This window comes from Mirounga angustirostris, unplaced genomic scaffold (genome assembly GCF_029215605.1).
Source record: "Mirounga angustirostris isolate CCGP_5_RB_7025 unplaced genomic scaffold, mMirAng1.0.hap1 SCAF_6, whole genome shotgun sequence".
Taxonomy (NCBI): Eukaryota; Metazoa; Chordata; class Mammalia; order Carnivora; family Phocidae; genus Mirounga; species Mirounga angustirostris.
Genome location: NW_026991714.1, coordinates 33,996,066 through 34,019,098, shown reverse-complemented (window position 1 = coordinate 34,019,098; position 23,033 = coordinate 33,996,066). Strand labels below are relative to the sequence as shown.

General features: G+C 51.5%; 1 protein-coding gene across 5 annotated transcripts in view; it reads left to right on the top strand.

Annotated features, from left to right (window-relative positions):
- Positions 1-23,033, top strand: part of PLXNA2 (plexin A2) — a 211,432-nt gene that overhangs the window by 14,608 nt on the left and 173,791 nt on the right. For all 5 annotated transcript variants that reach the window (XR_010412266.1, XR_010412268.1, XR_010412267.1 and 2 more), the window contains exons 2-3: positions 9,821-11,091; positions 16,771-16,953. Coding sequence is in view for 2 of the 5 variants with exons in the window: in XM_045877130.3 (XP_045733086.1) it covers positions 9,856-11,091; positions 16,771-16,953 (1,419 nt within the window). In the remaining 3 variants the exon portion in view is untranslated. The remainder of the gene's footprint in view (positions 1-9,820; positions 11,092-16,770; positions 16,954-23,033) is intronic.

The window sequence follows — 23,033 nt, the reverse complement described above, 5'->3', positions numbered from 1 at the left end:
GAGATAGAACACAGTCATATAACAAGAGACCCAACAGCAACAATGCAGCATGTGCTAAAAACAACAGTTTCTGATTGATTTTGGAGGAGAGAGAGGTGATTAGGGGTGAGGATGTCCTAGAGGCTTCCTGAAGCTTTGAAGGACACACAGGGCTTGGATAAGCCAAGAAGAATGTGGAGATAGTGGCTGTGGCCATGAAATTCTGCAAGGTGTCCTGGGGACTCAGCACATGAACCAGTTTGTTGGGAGTGGAGTTGGGAGAGGGGGAAAGGGAAGCTGTAGAAAGAAGAGCCAGCTTGGGAAGAACTTGAACTTGGGTACTTGGCAGTCCAGACTTGAGTCTATCTGGGCAACAGAAGGAGTTGCCATAGGTGGATCTCATACTTGGCCATGTGCCTGGCAAATAGACAAGGAGTTTGAAGTACAGGAAATGATGCAGTATGAGGCACGCCAGGCAGGAGATCTGTGGCCAAATCTTCGCTGCGAGGGTCTGTGTCCGCAGATCGTCTCTGGGCCAGTCTTACATGTCTCAAGGAGACGACACCAGGCTTGCTGGTAAAGAGACCCACTCTTGAACTTTGGAAAGCCTGACTTTTGGAAAAGGATCGGGTTTTTTAAATGCACCTTGATCTGGCCCCAGTGGCTCCCTTCTTGCCCTGCCGCGAGGACGAAGCAACAGTGGTAGGGGAGTGCTCCTTGTCCCTGGAGCATGTCAGTGGTCAGTGACCGGCTCTAGGAGCCACCAGGGAGCAGAGAGGCAGGAGGGTCTGCACGAGAAGGAGGAAGTGCCAGGGAATGACCGGGGCCATTACAGTTTTCCTTCAAGAGAGGAAAGATGGGGCAGCTTGCAGGGAAAGGAAGTGGTGTTTAGGGCCAGGCCGTCGCCGGAGAGCTGAGGTGAATGCCTGGTGTTTTGTTTGGGTTGTTTCTTCCTCTCCTTTTCTCTCCCTTTCTCTCCCACTGCTGCGAATTGGAGCTGTGTCATTATTCTTTGAAAACATTACGGTTAATGGCAGCATAATATGCCATTATGTGGAGTAACCGTAATTTATTTAACAATTTAGTCGGGCACTTTCTACCCTGTGTCCTGCTCTCCTGCCCCATTTCAACCTCAGAGCCCCGTGGCTCTCCCGTGTTCAGTAAGGATGGAGTGAGAAGGCAGGAGATACGTCTCCGGGCTCCTTGGAAAGGTCATTTGGAATGTCTCTGAAAGGTGACTGCCAGCTAGCAGACCTCTTGCCACAAAACAGCCCCAGAATCCACCTTGTAACAGATATCTCAACCCACACCTCCCCACACATCCCAGCCCTGCTTCATTACCAAAATAAAATGGGAGCCTCAGGTTTTGACCTTTAAAATAAAGTACTTGCCAGATCTTCCTTAACATTCTACTGAGTTTTCCCAGACCAGTGATAAGAGGGTTTGGTTGAAAAATAACATCTAAATATGTAGGCAGTGTGGCATAGTGGGGAAAACATGGCCATCAGAAGGTCCTCCTTCCTAGCCGAATGACACTGGTCTGGTGATTCAGCCTTGCTGAGATTCGGGTTTTTCATCAGTGAAATGGGGAGAAGAATACCCATCTTGCAAGATAATCACAAAACTCCAGTGCGTATGCAAAGGATCCAGCACAGTGTGCCACGTAGCGAGGGGTTAATAAATAATATAATAACAGTAGCTCTTCTTTATTGTTTTGTGTTATAGGAAACAAATAGCAGTGGCTATTTTATGCTACCCATGGCCCCTGGGGTACGAAGGCTCCTAGCATGAATCTGGCTCGGCTTAGCAAAGCCATATCCCCACGTTGATGCCTAGCCTGCCTTTGGAAGGAGCCTGGGAATTTCTTTTTCTGTCCTTTCATCCCAGAATGCCTACCAGAAGAGTAACCCCACTTCTAGGATGGTTGAAGCAGGGGCCAGCTCAGAGTCAGGGGAGAAGCGGAGCGACCTTTCAAGGCCCCACGCAGTGCAGAGGGCAGGCTTGCTCCCAGGGCCGGATGCTCAGAGTCCCGCTAACTTGCCGAAATTCTTTCTGCCCCAGGGGTGGGGTGGCCATGGCAAGTCATGCTCCTCCCTGGCCATCCCCCAGAGGGGGTTGAAGAGGGCAGAGCCCACGGAAGGGGGGGGAGGGGTGGCGAGGCAGGCAGCTGCTTGAAATTGATTGCTCTTGTAGTTTAGTTTAGACCATGGGCTTCTCAGCGCTGCCCGGGTGGCGACCTTTAGATAATAAAGGGAATTCTGGGAGATTTCTGACAGGCCCATGACATATGGGGCAGGTCTGCAGGGTCAGGCGGTGTATCTCCCTGCTCCTGGCCCCAGGGTAATGAATCTTGTTTTGACTTTGCAAAGCCAGCCCCGGCACTGCCCCAGAAAGGAGCCGAGCCCCCTCCCCTCCACCGGCCCTCAAGTGCGTGTGTGTCTTTGGAACCCTTCATAATTCAGGGAGACACCTCCAAGCTTTTACAGCCTGTAGGGGGAGAGGACAAACACCGCAGGCTCTGCTAAGGCCCTGGGAGAGCTGGTGTGGTTTCCAGGGCCCCATCAGAGCCCACGGGGAGAGCTGGGAACAAAAGCAACAGAAACCCCTCGCCTGGTGTAAAAACAGGCAGTGGTCCCGTAACAGGACTGGGAAAGGAGCTGGGGTGGGTTGGAGGGAGTCACAGAATATCCCATAGGGTTCTGGGGGTCTGCAGGTGACACCCCTACTCCTCTGGGCAGGTGCAGCAGAGAGAACGGGAACCCGTCTGCAGGAAAAGCCCCACGAGTGAGAGATGGCAAATACCATCTCTGACCCCACTGGGGACGAAGCGGTGAAAGGCAGTGCGCGGTTGAGGTCTCTGGGCCTCTGTTTGGTGCTGGGTGAAATAGGAGGTGTGTTTGCTGCCGTCAGTTCCCACGGAGACGTGGAGATTGACATCTCTAATGCCTCGCCCGTGTTGGCAGATGCAAACACGCGTGCTTGTACGGGCCTGTCTACACAACCCTCCCCCCGCCAGCCAAGATGGTAGAGTAGGTTGTTCCCCCCGCACCCCCCCACCCCTGCTCTGGGGACTGCAACAACAAAAACGTGTTGTCTCAGTTCTGGAGGCTACAGGTCGTGCGGCTGGCAGCTCCTTGCAAGGGCCAGGAGGGGAGGGTCTGCGCCAGGCTTTCTCCTAGGCCCGTGGAGGGCCGTCTTCTTTCTCTCTGTGTCTCTCCACCTGATCTCCTTCCTGTACCTCTGTGTCCAAATTTCCCCCTTTCTATAAGGACACCAGTCATTTGGATTAGGGCCCAACCTAATGACCTCATTTAATTACCTCTATAAAGTCACTGTTCTCCAAATAACAGTCATATTCTGAGGCACTGGGGGTTAGGACTTCAACACACGAATTCGGGGGGTTCATGACTGAACTCCGAGCGCCGGGACCCAGCCTCTGTACTTTGCCCTGTCGCCCTGCCTCTGCCCACTGTGCCTTCTGAGAGGTTACGTCATCACATGGGATCTGGAGCAGAGAAGCGCACACAGCTCTGGTCACCCAGACCCTCACTGCCTCACCGCCTGGAATATGGGGTCCTCTCTCACTGCCGGTCGGGACTCTTAGGGCCACCCCACATTGCCTTCTCTTACTCTTGATGCTTGGCCGCTGGCTCTGGCCCACCCAGGTGTGACAGGAATCCCAGGGACAGACTGCTGGGGCATCTCCCTGCTCACAGTGAAAGCCGGTGGCTGGGTAGAAACTGTCACCAGAAGCTGTCCCGACCGACACACACTGGAGCACCACCCTATCATCCAGTATCATGGATCCCACTTCCTCAGGGTCGGATGCCAAGAGGGCAGGTAGGCAGAGGCCCGTTTGCCCCCTCTGGCTCCCCTCACCTTCTTCCTCTCGCTCCGGGGTGAGACGTAGTCTCTTAGCTTCACATAACAGCACAGAGTCTGGGGGAAAAAAATGACATTCGATTAATGAAGCAAACGCAGCTGGTATAGCAGTGACATCTAAATTGTTCCTTTGGTCCCTTTATTTTCTGTAGGAAATTCTCCCTCTCCCTACAACCCCCCCTCCTTTTCCCTTTAAATTGCGTGCATAAAATACGCTAATAACAATCTTCGGTGTCTGTGCATGAGTGACAGCTGAAATAAGAAAAAGACTAATCGTACCTCCTGCAGCCCTGTCACATGGAGATTAAATGAGCCTCCCTCCTGCCCCTCTGTGCTCACCGCCCCCTCCCCCACTCTCTCCTCTTGCTCCTGGTCTCCCTCCTCAATGAGAATATGGGCATTTGAATAATAATATTATAGACGCCATCAGGGTGACAGTGGGGAAAAAATCAGCTCAAACCCATGATTATTCCTTCAATCTAATAATTATTTAAATACCAGATAACTCCTTTCACTCTAATTGAGGCCTTTCAGCTGTCGGCATTACCCGGGGCCTTTGCGTTCGCCCTCTCGCTCACCTTGTGCTGCCCAACGTGCCTGGACTACCTCCGAGGTCCGTGTTAGACAGAGTGACACTTGGCGTGTTTGCATATACGACTGCACAGATGACATTATGACAGGTCCTTCAGGATCGTGCCGCCCACAGGGGACAAGCCAGGGCCCCAGAATCGCACATGTAGACGTTTTATCCTCGTAGACTTTAATTCATAGAAATCTTAAACCCAAAGGAGCCTTCTGAGGTCATTGGGACCCATCCCTTGCCTCTGGGTAAACGTCTTCCTAGACAGCTGTTGGGAAAATTCACCGTTAGAAAAGCCCATAGTCTCCTTGGCATGAAGCCCAGGAATCCTCTCTAGACAGGATGTCCCCCTTCATATCTAACTTTAGTCTCTCCTGCTGCAGTTCTAACTCTTTGGGGGAAGAGGCTTCCTGCCGCTTAGACTACATCTGACCTATCTGTGAGGTTGTCTGCAGCCCAGAGGGATGTGGCATGGGACAGCACAGCCCCCAAGTCACAGTGTGGGTGCCATTCCAGCATGTCACAACGGCTGCAGCTTTGAGTAGGTCAGAGGAGGTCGTTCTCCCGACAGAGAAAGGAGCCATTGACAGTGGCTCTTTCGTCCCCCTCAGTCCCTAGTCCCTCTCCTCCTTGAGTCTGCCCTGCGAACTCACTCCCTGCCCAGGCCTGGCGGCAGGCTCACTTCTGCCCATCAGGGGACTGCCACCATCAAAGGCACCTTCTTTCCCTCAAATAGGGCAGTCTCGAGGTGGAACATAACTGACTCCCAGGACCCTTTCACCTACAGCAGAGGAAGCACGAGGCTTTTTGTCACAAGGTCTAGCCTGTCCGTGACTCATTTGGGGTCACATTGGACAATTTTTTCTTTCCATGATCTGTGGTTTCTTATAGAAAGAAGGAAGGAAAGAAGGAAGGAAGGAAAGGAGGGAGGAAGGGAGGAAGGAAGGAAGGAAGGAAGGAAGGAAGGAAGGAAGGAAGGAAGGAAGGAAGGAAGAAGGAAGGATGGTATCCCGATTCTAACTCCTCTTCCTATTGGCTCCTTTTGCTATAATGGAGACCAAGTGAAAGCATAGAGGTCATAGAGGTCTGCGTCACCCAGATCTCCTGGGAAAAGGCACCAGAGCAGGTAGGCGGGGAGGAGAGAGTCCTGCCCTGAGCTGAACTGGGAGTGCCTGATTGTCATTTCCTCCCTGCTTTGCCTCCGACACCTACAGCAGCTGATCTGGAAGGTATTAGATGCTTCCACTGGCTGTCCCCAACGTCTGCCTCCTGAGTCCTGATCGGGGAGACAGTGTCATCAAGCCCTCCAGATAAAATATTTAGTGATACTTGCTTCCCAAAGAGGCAAGTGTGACCTCTCCTTGGTATGCGGCATGCTCTGAGTAACATGTCTCCAGAGGGTCGGCTGATAGGGCGAGTGTCCTGGAGCAGCATGTCCTGAATTGGACTGGGGGTGGGGAGAAGAGAGAATAGGCAAGTTTTTGGCTCTTGAGAATGCATCTGACAAACTGACTTCACAAACAGCCACAGAGAGAGAAATGACGGAAAGAAGGAGGCATCATTAAGGGAAAACTCCCCAGGTTGACATTAGACAGTTGGTATTAGGACGAAATGCTGGGTATACAAAGTCATAGGCACATGTTTGCTGGCTTCTACCAAACCGAGGCTGGAGAATTCATTTTAAGACAGATCATGGAATGGCGGAGTTCATGAAGAGCTGGAAATATTGACAAATAAATTATTAATAATAAAGGCTAATGTCTCTGGAACGTTTCAAATGGACATCATTCTAAGTGCGTTATATGCATTAACTGACTTCATGGTCATAATCCTATGAGATAGATACTACTACTAATCCCATTTTAGATAGATAGGGACAGAGCACCACAGAGTGGCTACGTACCTTGACCAAGTTTACACAGCTGTCGGCTCTGTTTGAATCCAAGCAGCTAAGTTCAGAGCTCATGCATTTAACCATTAGAGCACACTGTCTCTCACCAGAGGCACAAATGTTCTCTTTCCTCTGAACTCAGATAGGAGACCTGATCCTTGCCAGCGGGCCCCGCCTTGGAATGGCTACTTGGTAATATCAGCCTTGGCATGGAGAGACGGAGGCTCCCAACTTGGCTGTTAAGTCCGTTGTCCTTGGGAAAGCCACATTCCCAAAGTGGACCGTGAGCCTCCCTTGCCAGCCCTGCACTGCAGACCATGCCTCCTCTTGACTCCTGTGCACCAGTACCTGCTGCTTTAAGATCAGAAGGTCCCAGGAGCTGTCAGTCCCAGAATAGATGCTGATAAAGGAATGAGAGGGAAACAGCCCACTGTAGTGGTCTGTTGAGAACTCCTGGCCCAACCAGCCTTACCAGGTAGCGTGGAAGGACCTCAGTCTCAATGGCAAACTCTAGAAGCTAAAGGAAACAAGCCTCAAGGTTATCACTTCATCTGAAAGAAGAAATCGTACAAACTGGTTAATTCAAGCACTCTTTATTTTAAGATCAAGAAATAGGCTCAGGAAGATGCTAGACCAGTTTAAAGCCATAGTACTCATGGGGGACACAGGCAGGATTTGAATCCTGGGTTCCCGAGGCCCCCCCACTCTTCCTCCTGCCCTAAGACTTCATAGCTATCACGCCATTTTCCCATTCATAGTTTACCTCCCAGCGTTCTGTACTTCTACCAGCTTCCCTGCTGGCTGCTGAGAGGCTATGTTGGGACTTGTGCAGTAGTATGATAGAGAAGATGGCCTTGGATCTATTCCCTTTCCCCTGACACAGGCTTCCCAGATTGAGCGCCTTCACTGGGTCAGGGAGAGCTGGGCCTCAAGGTCTAACCACAATGTTTATTCCCATGGAAAGGAAGACAATGAGCGAAAATGGAGCTCAGGAGCTCTGGCAGGATTCCTGAAGTGCAGTCTCCTGGGGAGGCTTCAGTGATGATAATAACAGTTGGCATAAGTTGAGCACTCACTGTGTGCCAGGCGCCACGCTGAGAGGTTCCCCACGTCATCTCATTCGCTCTTGTGACAACCTTGAGAGGTACCTTCTGTCGTTGCCCTCATTCTGCCAGAAAGGGAGATGAGACTTGGCTTGCCCCAGAGCCCAACTTGTCCCCAGATTGTGCCTAACAAAAGCCACTCACTTTTCAAACTGTGCCTCAGGAGGAGAGTGAGCTGGGGGGCCGGGGGGGGGGGGGGTGGTGAGATGGTTGATCTTAACCTCACACCGTGTGCTTTGTTGTTATCTCTGCTACCAGAACCTTCTTCCTCCAGCCACGGGCTAAACATGTATGTTGTACGCATGTTGTGAGAAGGCAGGAGTGTAACATTCCCACCAGCTCAGTGCTGGGGTGTCTGAGAGCACACTTTCTCAACGGCCAAACCCCACGTGTGGGGTGGTGACACTTTCGCGGCCTCCCTCACAGCCCCTTGTGGGACACCCTGCCCTCCGCCGGGCCAGAGGAGCTTTCCTACCCAGAGACAGGGACATGCCCAGAATGGTCTCTGGTCGTTCCCAGTCCAGCTGCAGAATGGGAGGATTCTGTTATTTCCTTTCCACAGCTCCTCTTGAGGAATTCACGTCCTGCTACCGGCCCCAGGACGTCACTAAAAATAACCTCTGGTTTCCAAACCGAAAGCCCTGTCTGTCGGGAGACTTTGCTGGTGCGCGCGTGGGGCCGGAAGGGCTGTGTCGGAGCCGCTGAGGTCAGCCTGGGCCTCATGCCGCTGGTGCCTTCCTCTTTCCAAGGAAGCCTGGGGCCTCATGAGTCAGCCCAGAACACCCCAGTGGAGCCTGGTTGGAGGAGGGTGGTCAGGTGGGGCCTCGCTCTGGCACCATGGTGGCTGTCAGGCCTTGAGGAGGAGCGTTTCTAAAGACACAGAGCAAAAACTGCGGATTTCCAAGGTGGCGCCTGTTCTAATTCTAACCCATTCCAGCCAGATTTGGGGGGGGGGGGCGCACGGGGGCGGGGGCGGAGTTGAAAGAGACACGACTCTTCTAAGCCGCCTTGGAGCAAATTCTCCATCCTTGGTTTGGTTGTTTCCATTCCTGCCCAGAGTTCTGTCTGGACTTGTCTGAGAAGGTTGCCGGATAGTCTGTCCAGCTGGAGAGCAGATTTCTCTGCCAGACAGCTCGCTGCCTCGCCACTGTCCCTGTCCCTGACAGTCAGGGGCAGTGCTCTTAGAGATGGGACAAGCTCTACTCTCCCATCCTCTCTGCCCAGGAGTCTGGAAGCTCTCCACAGGAGCCCCACCTTGCCCTTCTGGGCAGCTTCCTTAGAATACAGAAAAGCTTTAGGGCCTGGGGGTCGGAGGGACAGGAGAGTGACTGGACTTCAAGCAGGACAGGCTGAGGCCTGGCATGGACTTCACGCATCCTTAAACAGTCACGGGGCCCCAGCAGGGGCTGGAATGAGACTGATCATAGACTCACCTCCCTTTGCTCCTCTCCCCGTTCTCGAAACCCAGAACTCTTGCCCAGGTGGCTCAAGCTGGACTCAGGTAGCCAGTTCCCCTCAGCAAAGAGGCTGGCTCCTCCCGGGCTTCACCTGTAGAGCGGCCAAAGTGGGAGCACCTTCGGCTCACCAGAGAGGCAGTGGCTGCCATCCCCCTGTCCCAGAGTGGGGTGGGGGGAGTGTCCACGCTTCTCCTTGGGGCTGTTCAGGCCCCTGAATGGCACACGTGAGAACCCCAGTCCTATCAGTCTCCCCATATTTCACTTTTTTAACAAGTTTCAACAGCTAACACTCAGGGCCTCTCCTTTCTGGAGACGACGAGGCTGAGGAGCAGTGGGGGGCACTGTTTTTCAGGATGAACAGCCCTTCTCCTTCCCTGTGGAGGGCAGAGCATGAAAAAGCGCTGAAATGCAGCAGTGTGAGGGGCTGGGTAGTCTGGAATAAGAAGGAATTTTATTGGCGACATCAGGCTCTGGGAGTAGTTGTCCTAGAGAGCCTGGAAGAGGGCCTTCTAAATAAGCTTTTCAAAAACAGGAGAGATTTCCACTCGACCGGGAGAGGACAGACGTGACATCTGGGTAGGGAAGACCGGCTTTAGTGCCGACACTCAGATCGACTGGCTGGGTGAACTTAAACAGTCTTTTAACCTCTCCAAGAGATAAAAACGACGTCTTAAGAAGACAAAAATAGAGATGCTTTGTAAAGTAAAAAAAAAAAGTATTTTACAGCGTAGAGGCTGGAGACCAAAATAGATAACAGGATTCCCTGAACATCCCAAAGAGGGGGAGAGTATATTAAAAATAGAAAAACCAAAATACAGAAGGAAGAGACTCAGAGCTAGCCGGGATTGGGACCCTGGGTCAAGCCATCCTATTCCCTCTTCCCAGGATTTATTTTTTCCATCTGACCACTCTGCCTTGTGTTTTCCAGAACCATGTGAGGGCCAGCCCAGGAAGGTGGAGTAGATGAGAACTCCGAGGATCTGTGTCCTCCTCCCCTCCACCCCACTCAGAATGGAAGAGAGGAGGCCCTGGCCACGCGCTGCAGAGGTTGACAGCTGGTCTGTGGTCCTGCTCTCCATGGTCTGGGTGCTGCTGGCTCCCGGGGCGGCCGGCATGCCTCAGTTCAGCACCTTCCACTCGGAGAACCGGGACTGGACCTTCAACCACCTGACCGTGCACCGAGGCACGGGGGCAGTATACGTGGGGGCCATCAATCGGGTGTACAAGCTGACGGGCAACCTGACCATCCAGGTGGCTCACAAGACGGGGCCGGAAGAGGACAACAAGTCCTGTTACCCCCCGCTCATCGTGCAGCCCTGCGGCGAGGTGCTGACCCTCACCAACAACGTCAACAAGCTGCTCATCATCGACTACTCGGAGAACCGCCTGCTGGCCTGCGGGAGCCTCTACCAGGGGGTGTGCAAGCTGCTGCGGCTGGACGACTTGTTCATCCTGGTGGAGCCGTCACACAAGAAGGAGCACTACCTGTCCAGCGTCAACAAGACCGGCACGATGTACGGCGTGATCGTGCGCTCGGACGGCGAGGACGGCAAGCTGTTCATCGGCACTGCCGTGGACGGCAAGCAGGATTACTTCCCGACCCTGTCCAGCCGGAAGCTGCCCCGCGACCCCGAGTCCTCCGCCATGCTCGACTACGAGCTGCACAGCGACTTCGTCTCCTCCCTCATCAAGATCCCCTCCGACACCCTGGCCCTGGTCGCCCACTTCGACATCTTCTACATCTACGGCTTCGCCAGCGGGGGCTTCGTCTACTTCCTGACGGTGCAGCCCGAGACCCCCGAGGGCGTGGCCATCAACTCGGCGGGGGACCTGTTCTACACGTCCCGCATCGTTCGCCTCTGCAAGGACGATCCCAAGTTCCACTCCTACGTGTCCTTGCCCTTCGGCTGCACTCGGGCTGGCGTGGAGTACCGCCTCCTGCAGGCCGCTTACCTCGCCAAACCCGGGGACTCCCTGGCCCAGGCCTTCAATATCAGCGGCCAGGATGATGTGCTCTTTGCTCTCTTCTCCAAAGGGCAGAAGCAGTACCACCACCCGCCAGACGACTCTGCCCTCTGTGCCTTCCCCATTCGGGCCATCAACCTGCAGATCAAGGAGCGCCTGCAGTCCTGCTACCAGGGGGAGGGCAACCTGGAGCTCAACTGGCTCCTGGGGAAGGACGTCCAGTGCACCAAGGCGGTAAGGAGGCGCTCCCCTCCCCCTCCCCCTGATCCCTCCCTCCCGCAGTCCGTTTTCCGGCGGGTGACCCGGTGCGCACCCTGTTCACCGGGCCACCCACGGCCTCAAAAGACAGGGGTTTTCAGGTTCACGTTATCTGGTTAGAACCAGGAACACAGAGCCTGACCTAGCCCCGACAGTTGGAGTGTGTGTGTTGATCCAGCGAGTTGTTCCAAAAATGCACCACACCAGGCCCTGGTGTAGGCCTGGCCGGCTTCTGAAGCCACCGAGCCAGCGAAGTGCCCTGGCTTCGTGGAGCTTTCATGAGTGAGGGGTGATAAATAAATACCTCAGAGGTGTAGTCTGTCAGATGGCAATAATTACTGTAGAGAAAAATGAAGCAGGGAAGAGGGAGGGGCAGTACCCAAGAAGATTGATTCATTGAAAAAGTGGCATTTGAGCAAAGACTGAGGAAGGTAAGGAAGTGAGTCATGTTGATATCTGGGGAAAACATTCCGGAGAGGCAGCAGCAAGTGCAAAGAATTCAGGGCATGCCTGGTGTGTGTGAAGAGGTAGGGAGGCCGCTGCAGTAAGGGATGAGGCCGGGCAATGATGACAGGGACCAGATAGTGCACATGGAGGGCTTTGTAGGCCACTGGGAAGCCAAGTGCAGGAGTCGCATAGTCAGGGGGATGTGTAAGTCGGAGGAGAGGGAAGGGAGTCAAGCTTGACTGGTAGATTGAAAACTAGGGAAGAAGAATCCAGAGTCTGGGCAAAGGGAAAAGAGGAGAGGAAGGGAAGCTCGGGATCCAGACCTGAGGACAGCAGATACAAGAACATCAGTGGCGAGCACTGTCCTGACAGAGGGTCAAGATGCTGCCATCTAAGTGGTCACCACAATCTATACATCCACCCATCTGTCCATCCATCATCCATCCGTCCATCATCCATCCGTCCATCATCCATCCATCTATCCATTCATCCCTCCCTCTATCCATCCATCACCCATCCATTCACCCACCCATCCATCCATTTAACAAGAGAGTATTGAAGATGTTCCGAGTGCTTAGCACTGTCCCGGGCACTGGGGATGCACATATAAAAAAGATGTAATAACTACTCTCACATGTCTCATAATCTAGTGGGAAAGAGAGAGAAAGGGAGAGGGAAAGAGAGGGAGATACTGGCAATGTAATACAGTGGCTAGGAGTTTGGGCCTCAGAGACAAAGATCGCAGTCCAGATACTATCTGTGCCACTTCCTGGCTTCAAAAGTAATTTAATGTCTCTACATTATCATCTGTGAGATGGGGATCATAATGCTTACCTCATGGGATGATCAGATAAGATAATACGTGGCACAGATTAGCACTGTGTTAGGTTTACCATTATTAGTTAACTATCGGGATGTGTGACAAGTGCTAAGATAGATTTCTGTGCAAAGTGTTGTAGCCTGTGGATTTGCAGCCTGGGGAAAAATCTGAGACCAAGGGGCCTGTATGGCCTTTTGTGTACCCTAAATTGAGGGTGCCTGCTATTGGAAGCAAAAACCACATCTTAAAGCAAGAAAACGTGTCATGCCTCATCTGTGCTTCTGTTCCCGCCATCATTTGCTTGGTATGATAGGATAGTGGTTAAGACAATAGACTTTGAAGTCCAGTGGATTTGTACTTAAAATCAGTTCTACCACTTAAAACTGTATGACTCTGGGCAAGCTATGTATTTGGTCTGAGCTGTAATTTTTCATCTTTAAAATAGAGATGATACTATCCTCTTTTTATGACTGTTATGGAGATCAAATAGAAAATGTATATGAAGTGCTTAGCACCATACTTGACACATAATAAGCATTCAATAAATGGAAGCTATAATTGTTAATATTAATCACAATAACAGAACCAGTTATTTGCTCTTATTTCACTTTTATTTTTTTTAATTAATTTATTTATTTTAGAGAGACAGAGAGAGAGAGAGCACATGGGCCAGAGGGGCAGAGGGAGGGGGAGAGAGAATCTCAAGCAGACTCCCACCTGAGCGTGGAGCCCAATAAGGGGCTCGATCTCACAACCCTGAGATCAGGGCCCTGAGATCACAACCTGAGCCAAAACCAAGAGTCAGATGCTTAACCGACTGTACCACCTAGGCACCCATATTATTTCACTTTTATTAAATGAGGAGGCTGAACTAGATAATCTCCAAAGTTCTTTACAGCACTGATATTCTATACCTTATGGTCCCTAACCAGTCAGGAGAGGTGGAGAGGAAATGCAAGGGTTAACCCCCTTCCACAGTCCTGCCTGGTTCCCATTGCCCAGAGGGGGCCTTGTCAGGAGGAAACTGCTGATTCCTGCCTGCTTCTGAGCCAGAGGGAAGAGGAAGCCTACACCCTTCTCTGGCTCCAGTGGCTTGCAGAGAGACAAGCCTGGGCTAGTGACCAAAGAGCAACAAAGGCACTGGGAGAGAGGTGACAGTAGGTGGGACCAGGACCTCAGAGAACAGCCCCTTCTCAGTCCCCCTGTCCCACCCCTGAGAGTCACACTCATCTGGTGCAACCTTTACAGCAGGGTGGGCAAGGAAGCTGGAATAGGAGTTGCTGCTTAAAGTCTTTATAATCTAAGGAGTCCCAGACCTGGGGATCCAGAAACATTTGGTGGCCTTGGAGAGGGTTAGGGGTGGGTGAGCGAAGCTGTGGTCCCAGGGCTTAATTTTAACATAATCTCTGGACTGGCGTGGAGCTCTCAGATGAAGGACTTGAGCTTTGCACCCAGAAAAGGGATGAGGAAGAGGACTATCACTCACTGAATGGAAGCTCTGTACTAAAGACTAAGCTGGCCAATTTAAGTGGTATCTTATTTGAGCCTTGGTATAACCCTATGAACCAAAGAGGATCATCCCTATTTGGCAGATGGAAAAACAAAGACTCACAAAGATGAAGTAAATTACTTAAATCTACACAACTCTGATGACAAAGCAGGGATTTGAGTTCAGCTCAGCCCATTATGACTTCTGAGTCCAAGCTCTTTCTGTTTAGCCTTGCTGCTGCTAAGGAAAACCATACATCAAGCTCTCACCATTTGAGCAAAAATAAAGGGGCATCAGCTATTTAGAAACACCTGACAATTTAGAGAAATGAGAAAGAAATGCCAGTCAACTCCAGGGGCTGAGATTCTGGAAAAAAAACATTTCCCTTACAGTTCTGGAGATTTTAGAATCAGGAGGAATGTAGAGAAATCCATAATCACTGGCAGGTTTTTTTGCTTTTGTCATCATTTCTCAGAATTTGGCTTGGACTATGCCTATGCCCAGATTTTGCAGCCTTACCAGCCCCTGGAGAAAGTGGGAAAGAAACTGAAGCCCTGAATCAAGGACTTTCAGAGCTAAAGAAAGCTTGACCATCACCTTGTCCAATCCTTTCACTTTACGGAGGCTCAGAGAGGGTCTGTGGTATACCAAGGTCACATGGCTGGATAGTGGTAGCAACAGGACTACAATTTAGATTTCTTGAGTCTTACCAGGGTACCTGCTGCATACAGTGTAGCGATAAGAAAGAGAAGTAGAAAATGTAAAACGTGGTAACTGATTCCTCTGACCTGCCTTTCTTGGGAGCTAGAAATTTCCATCACTGGGTCTAGTGATGTGCTAGTAAATATTACAGTTGGTTATGTGCAGAGAGTGGGGGTGGAGTGGGGACACTTGATTTGAAGCATTTGCCAATTTCCAAGGTGTAAATACTCCCACCGTGGCCACATTCAAGCCACCAATGTGATGCCACTGAATGCAGACAGGTGTACAGTCATCCCTCATGAGCTGTCCAGCATGCCACTGCTTCACTCCCTTCTTGAGGAGCTTATCTCTTCTGCTGTGTCTCCCTATTATCTAGTTGTTCAAGGTCATCCTTAACCTGAATGTTAGTCCCTTTGCTAAAGAACGCATACATTTACACAGACACACACACACACACACAGGCACACCATACACTCTCACACACACAAGGGCAGCTCCACCTTTCCCACCAGTATCAGGGGCAGCAAAACGCCAAGGACTCACAAGATCCGAGTCTCTATTCCCTTTGGATCTAGGAAGGGAACAGAAGGGAAGTCCCTGGGTTAGCCATCACATGCCCTAGCTCATAAATCATTTCTTCCAAGGAAATTAGCTGTCAGTGAGTGATGCACCAGCCTGTTCTTCCCCGGTGAGGGTGAGAGGAGGAAGTGGAAGGGAACAGTTTGCAGGTTTCTCCCTCATGCTTTCTGTGTTTCCCACAATAATCATTTCCTTCCTTCTCTGGGCTGCCTTCTCAGACCCAGGAGGAACAGCTATCACGGAACTCTGGGTTCCTTCTGGCCCAGAGTCTACAGCCTCTGCCCACAGCATTCCTGGTTGTACAGTCAGCTGGGGTGTCTCAGGGGACCCATCACGACCCAGTCCCATCATCTGTTGCACCAGATGAGTGTTTTGCAGGCAAAACAAGCCCCTCAGCAGCCCCTGTCCTCAGGAAGCATGCAGTCTTCTTCTTGTTCTTCTTGTTCTTGTTCTTCATGTTCTTGTTCTTCTTGTTCTTGTTCTTGTTCTTCTTCTTGTTCTTCTTGTTCTTGTTCTTCTTCTTCTTCTTGTTCTTCTTCTTGTTCTTCTTCTTGTTCTTCTTCTTGTTCTTGTTCTTGTTCTTCTTGTTCTTCTTCTTCTTCTTCTTCTAACTAAGTGAGATCTTAGAAATAATCCATTTACTATCCCCTTTAACAAGCCCAAGAGAGGATATTACTGTTCTTGGTTTACACAGCCACTTAGCAGTTGAGCAGAGGCCAGAATTCAGGTCTTCCTACTTTGGGGTAAGCGAATTTTTCATTGGCTCAGGGTGGTTTTCTTTCCAGGGTGCCCCAGTGTTTCCTGAAAGAGACTCTTTATCTAGGCACACCACCAGACCCTTCAAAAGCCCGGTAACAGGAAGGCTATCACCTCCAGCATTCTCTTGTGTTTTTCTCTGTGAACCTGGCTGAAGACCTATAGTATACAATAGTGGAAACCATTGTATGACTTAACAAAGCTCTGAGGAATGGATTCTTCCGTTTGCTCTTCAATAATTTTCCCAGAAAAGTGGTCAAGCAGTATGACAAATGAAGAAACTGAGATTTATGCCGGTGAAGTAAGTTTTCCAAAGTATGAGGGCCTGTCCCGTATTATGATGATCCTTTTCAATCTATCCCCGGTATAGGATCTGGTGAATAATGGGATGGCTTACAATTCCTTATGCCCAAAGGGAGACCTGGCAGCCCAAGACACAAATCCTCTCCAGCTGATGGAAATCCTGTGATGACACTTCCAGACAGAATCTCCCCTGTCTAAATAGAAGCATGCCTACAGAAGGGTTTGGTCCCCAGGGACATTAAAATGACCAGAAAATGAGTGCAAGCAATCAGCTTTCCAGATGACCCCTGATCCCTTGGCAGAAGAGTGGATGAGTGGCTGTGGGTTAGGGTGAGGAAGGCTGCAGACCCCTCTATCTAGTTTCACAGGAGCCAGAGTGGGATTTGTGAGTCCCTTGGTGAGATGTTTTTGTTTGAGGCATGTGTTAGGTTCCTGAACCCCACGTGTGTACCTCTGGGAGGCCTTGTGCCCTCGAGTTGACGGTTGGGTGGGGGCTAGTGTAAGGAGACTCTGCCCGACTTCTGCTGTCATTTACCCCAATCCCCTCCCTTCCCTCCAGCCGGTCCCCATCGACGACAACTTCTGTGGACTGGACATCAACCAGCCACTGGGAGGCTCGACTCCAGTGGAGGGCCTGACCCTGTATACCACCAGCCGGGACCGCATGACCTCCGTGGCCTCCTACGTTTACAATGGCTACAGCGTGGTTTTTGTGGGGACGAAGAGCGGCAAGCTGAAAAAGGTAAGAGTCCATGAGCCCAGACACCCGGTGCTGTTCAGCTGTTGGCGGAGATATAATACAGGCAACTCTTCCTTTTCTTGAAGGGGGTTAGAATCGGGGAGTAGGTAGGGGTTCATTTTGTGGCTTATCTTCTAGCTGCTTCCTCCAGTCGTTAGTCAGCGAGTGTCTAGGGAAGGCAAGCATATTTCAGTATTGCCCAAACTTCACGGAATTAGACAGGCACCTCCCTCTGAGGGCAGGAAAAAAGAATCACCCTTTATCTGCAAACCAAGTAGAATTGATGCTTTGACTATCTGCGTTATGAATCACCCACATCACAAATCCCTCGCCACGTTCATAGAATTGATGGCACTGGTCAGAAGTCTTTGTTGCGTCCAAAGCAGCTGGTCAGAGCAGGTGACTGGGCCCAATTCGAAGAATCCAAGCGTATGGTGCCTGAGTGAGAAACTGCCCTCCTGCCTTGCCTCGTCCTGCAATCACAGACTCTTTCCTGACCTTCTGCTCCCCCCCCTCAAGACTTGAGCTGCCAGGAGGAAGTCAATATCTCATCTCATGCCTGCCCTGGGCACCTCGGGAGGGCACTGGCTGGGGCCGGCAGTTCAGAGGGCCTCTGGTGCAGCGGGCTGAAGCCAGCAGCTTGTACCTGCTTATCTAGAGCTCAGGGTGCAGAGACAAGCGCAGTCCGGTTCATTATGTGGGATTACAGCAGCCTCATTCTTTCCGGTCCCAGCTAATCCCCTTTTCCCAAGCTTACCCTTCTGCCACCTTTCCCCTGTCCCGCCACCTGTGGATCGAGGCCCATGCAAGACCTCAGCGCATCTCACCCTTTGATGTTGACAGCACCCCGGGCAGCTCTTTCCCTCAAATCCATTTAGAGCCCAGGGAGAGATGTCTTTCGGGAATGTGGAGGGAGGGGGTGGCAGGGAGGGAGCCTGAGGAAGAATTTGCATGTTCTGCTTGTTCTGAGTTGCGGCCAGAGGAGGTGAGAAACACTGGTCTAGGTTTGTGCGGAGGTGCTGAACTGTCCGGACTGCTTTTGGTTCTCTTGATGCTAAGGCCCTTTAACCCTTTTCTCGCTCTGTGGAGAGGTTGCTACTTGTTGCCATCCTGTGCCCCTATTCTGCCTGGGACCGAGGACCTTGGCCTGGCCTTTAGGCCCATGGAAGAGAGTATGGATGTGGTTCCTGCGTTTGCCTTTCCAGAACTCGGGGGAGGGGGAGTTGCCTTGGGAGATTCTACCAAGATTTAAAAGTGGCATATTCCACTGGGCCAGTGTGGAATTCAGCGTGGACCCCTGCGGCTGGCTACTTCCCTGCTTGTATAGACAGGTAGACAGCACCTTGCGTAGGGGCACTGGGGCAAGGAGCCTGCAGGAGTTGAAATCAAGCCTGAACTCTCTCTGTCAAGCCAGGTACCCTAGGGTCTTAACATCCATCCAGAGGGGCTCCCCTTATTAAGTCATCTGCCCACAGAGACCGACTGTTTCTCTAATGCACAAAGGCTTTTGAAGGGCCAGCAGTACCCACAGTGAGGTTGGTGCTCAGCACCTTCCCTAGTTCTTCCAGGGCCTTCACTCACTGTTCTGGATCATTTGTGTGACTGTTTGTCTCCTTTATTCCCTTGAAAGTTCTGTTAAAGGCAGGAGTCATGCTCCATTCATATTTATTTACCTCCTTCTGCCTAATTCTTTCACCAAGTGTTCACACATGGGATAGGCCCCCAAGCTGCTTTTGAGAAATAGAACCATTCTAAGAAATCTTCGAGATCATCTGGCCCAATACACTCATTGCTCGGCAGGGAAACTGAGGTCCAAAGAAGACAAGTGACTTGTCCAAGCATAGAGACTGTGACAAGTCACTTCTTGCCCTGACACTCAATTTGGCACCCTTTTTACTTGAAGAGTCAGCCCTGGAGCACAGGGATGGAGGCCGAGAACTATCTTCAGGTCCAGGCTTGCTAAGGAGCTCAGCCAGGGACTTGTGCCTCCATTCACATCAGTCCTGTGTCTGAGTTAAGGAATGAACAGTTGCTGACCCGGGTGTATGAGAACAGAACAAAGGAGGAGTGACCCAGACAGACGCAAAGGAACCCTTGTGCTGACCCTCCCGTTATCTCTGTACATCTTGTGCAGCACGCACAGGGGGCTGCTTGGGGCATCTTTCCAAGCCACACACCCAAGTTAGCCAAGCTCTCCCGGCCCTGTTGGAATCCTGGCGGACAAGTCGCTATGGAGGCAAGTCAGCGGGTTCAAGGGCAAGGCTAGGGGCGTGGCTGCCCACAGCTTGTTCCAACCTGCACAGTGGCCACTACTTCTCAGTCTTCATTTGGCCTTCCTTCGGCTGTTTCTATGAGCTCATAATATCACTCCTTCTCCTGTGCAGCCCGCCCTTCCTTTCCACCCACGCTCCTTTGAGGCACCCCAATACTTATACCCTGGCTCCCACTAGCCTCCCATTTACCCACCCGCTTGCCCCCACCCTCTCCAGAGCATCAGTCCATGAGGAATTTGTGGAATGTCCCCAGGAAACTCTACCATGGTCCAGGCCCCGTAGCTCTTTCAACACAGGAAGGAAAATAAAGGAAAAAAAAAACAGCTAAGAGTTTGGAGAGGGGAGGGAAGTAGGGTGCGTCAGAACTGTTCACTTCTTCCCTGCCTGACCAGGCGTCTGTCAGATGGTCCAGCCCTCATCCACTGCAGCCACTGGAACAGGATGTCCCTCTGTGGGGAAGTGTAGAGGACGCAGAGACCATGGCATGACCGTGAGGGGCTCTTATGTGCCGTGTCACATACTTGCTCGTACACTATTCTCTGCTAGACAGAGAACAGCAGACTAGGCCTTCTGAGCCCCAAGCCTGTGGAAGGAACAGGCAGAATAAGGGTAAGACCTCAAAGCCAAGGTGGGTCGTACCTGCATCGGCTAAGGGTCAGTGCACTACAGGTGGGAAGAAGACAGGTGTGTGGCCCACCACAGGGATGGGACAATGGCAAAGAAACCAACCACTCTGGTGTGACTGACCTTGAAGGCTTTACTGAGGAGGAAGGGCTGAGAAACTGATGAATTGACCAATGGGGAAGAGAGAAGGGCATTCTAGACCTTGGGTGCCACACTGAGAAGGTGCAGAGCCTGTGCCCAGAAGGTCTAGAGTGCACAGGGCGGTTTGGAGGATTGGTGAGGGGAAGGTCAAGCTGGAGCACCGTGAGGGTCCAGCCCTGAGAGGACCAAGTGAAAGGATCTTGGGATTTTTGCTGACCACAAGATCAACAGGAACCAACTGGGTGAGGCAGATTTCCCCAAATCAATTAGTCTTCACTGTACTAATAGGAGAATAATTTCCAGGTCGTGAGACATGGTGGAGTTACGCTATGTGAAGACTATTTTCAAAAGGATAGTAACTCAAGGAAAGAAGAGGAAAGGAGGAAACAAAACATCTTTCCTCAGATAGTACAACTTACTGAGCACTTATTATATGTCAGGTGTTATTCTAAGAGCTTTATATCTATTAACTCATTTAATATTGATATAATTCTGTGAGGGAGGTGCAATTATCACCTCCATTTTACAGATGAAAAAACAGAGGCCAAGAAGGGTAAAGACGTTCATCTGAGGCCACAGAGCTAGTAAATGGCAGAGCCAGAATTTGAACCCTCATCATCTGCTTTCGCAGTTCACATACTTAGCCATCAAGCTGTGGAAGACGAACTAGACTTACCTGGTGTGGCTCCAGAGGGCAGAATGGAACCTGTGAGCAGGACTGACAGTAAAGCACATTTCCACTACTCTAAGGAGGGAGTTTCTGGTAGCCAAACATGGAAAGACCTGACTCAAGAGGGAATGAGCTCCCAGTCAGTGGAAATATCTAAGTCACTGACCAGGGATGCTGTGGAGGAGCTCCTGCGCCTGCCACATGATCCTTACGCCACCACTGTTCCCCTGACTCCTTCAGTAGGAGTGGGCGTTAGGGGAGGGCAGGCTGTGGCAGAGGACGAGCAGAGAGAGGGAAGCCGAGGCACCCTGCGTGTGGGCTTTGGCGTCTCGAACTGGGTTCAGCTTGCTCTCGGGGTGTAGCAGAAAGCCCTCAGGGTCAAGGAAGAGGTGAGGGTGCAGAAAGGGCAAGGCATGGCCAAGATGTTGAGGGCAGGCAGGCCTGGGGGGTGGATATAAGGGAGAGGAAAGTGGGGTATTCTGGGTATGGGCACAGTGGTGTGGTGGCTAAGGATACGCTGAGAGTCCAGAGAAGAGAGGCAGGGAGCGCATGATGAAGCAGATGGAGGAAGCACAGTGGCATCAGGAACTGCAAACCCGTTGACTAAGACTTCCCAGCTTGAAAGGAGGAGCCCAGGAGGCAGTTGGAGCACAAGTCATGGGGCAAAGGAAGGAAGGAGGTGGGCTGAGAAGCTGCAAGGACATGGGAGGGAGGACTCTCTCCAGGTTCGGGGCAGAGTCCTTCTCGTTCCTTCTCTCTCTTAACGACTGCTGAAGCTTCTGCCTCAGTCCCAGCTTTATGTCCCTGCAGGCTTCCCCTAACCCCTCAGCCCCGGGGCCTTCCACAGCAGCAGGAGTTGTTGGCTTTCTGTTCTCTATCCCCGCTGGAAACCTTACCTGCTGCTCAGGGACTAGCGACACGTCCTTTACCCTGTCCCTCCGAGCATTTTTGAGTAGTCCCCTCCTCAGACCCCTCACAGCATGCAGTTTTGCTCTGATGGCATCCAACATGGGAGCAGCTACTAATGTGCCCACTTGAGATTCACAGATTCTGAAGGACAGGGACCCTCTCTTTCATGTTTATGTCACCCTTCCCCATGGCCAGATCCAACATTGCTCACACATTAGGTGCTCATTAAACTTACCTCCGATATATTGGGTGCCGCCTTCCTGTGCCAGACACCTATTTGCACTGATTGGAAGAGAACCAGACGCCAAGAGTGACCACTGTTGACGTGGCTGGTTTGTAAGGGAAGGAAGTTATGCTGGGGTACATATGTCAAGGGCAGGGGAGTGGCGGTAGGATGAGGCGTCAAGAAAATGGGAGAGCTTGGTGGGTAACAGGAAAAGAGTTTTTTTTTTTTTTTAAAGATTTTATTTATTTATTTGACAGAGAGAGACACAGCGAGAGAGGGAACACAAGCAGGGGGAGTGGGAGAGGGAGAAGCAGGCCTCCCGCTGAGCAGGGAGCCCGATGCGGGGCTCGATCCCAGGACTCTGGGATCGTGACCTGAGCCGAAGGCAGACCCTTAACGACTGAGCCACCCAGGCGCCCCAACAGGAAAAGAGTTTATGAACAACATTTGGAAGAGGGTGGGCAGTACTCTCAGACACGGTGACCGGAGTGGAAGAAGGGAACCGTGTTTACACTGTTGCCTGGAGATCCCCAGAATAGCATGGCCAGCCATCTGCCTCCCTTGGATCAGACGTGGGCTGGCTGACAGCAGGGAGCAGGTGCAAATGCCCAGGTAGCCACCGCCCTGCCCCCATCCTGCCAAGCCCTCCCTTTATAGGACTCTTGGACAGTTTTAGAAATCCACAGAGACTTAGCCCTTTTCAAGTTCTGGGGAGAGCCCTGGCCTCTTTCGGCACCACCTCTTTTCCCATTAGCTAACTGGCATGGCCACGGAAATGCCTGTGAAATTCTTGAGGAAAATTCTGTCTTTCCCTAAGGGACATACCAACCAACCCAAGGTCTCCCGTCCGCAGCCCACAGGAAGCCCCGACGCCCCAAGCCCATTCTTTTTTTCTAATTTCACAAACGGTTTACTGAGCAAAGCCAGGAAAATGGAGCTCCTTGCAGAAGCAGCTTAGGCACTGGAAAAAATCCATCAAGAGCATGAAAGTCGTCACTCTCCTAAGCCCCAGGGTTATTGCTCAGCTGTTTGATAACACTGATTATTTACAAGATACCTTCCTACGGTCCTTTTCATCTTCTGAGACTACTTCAAGGAAATACGGTGATTGCCCCCTGCATCTCCGCCCCATTTTGCAGATGTGGAAAACGGAGCCACGGAGACACGAAGTATCCTCCCTAAGGTTTCGCGGCCCCTCCATTGGTACTATTGACTTTGGCATTCGTACTTCCTCCCCAAA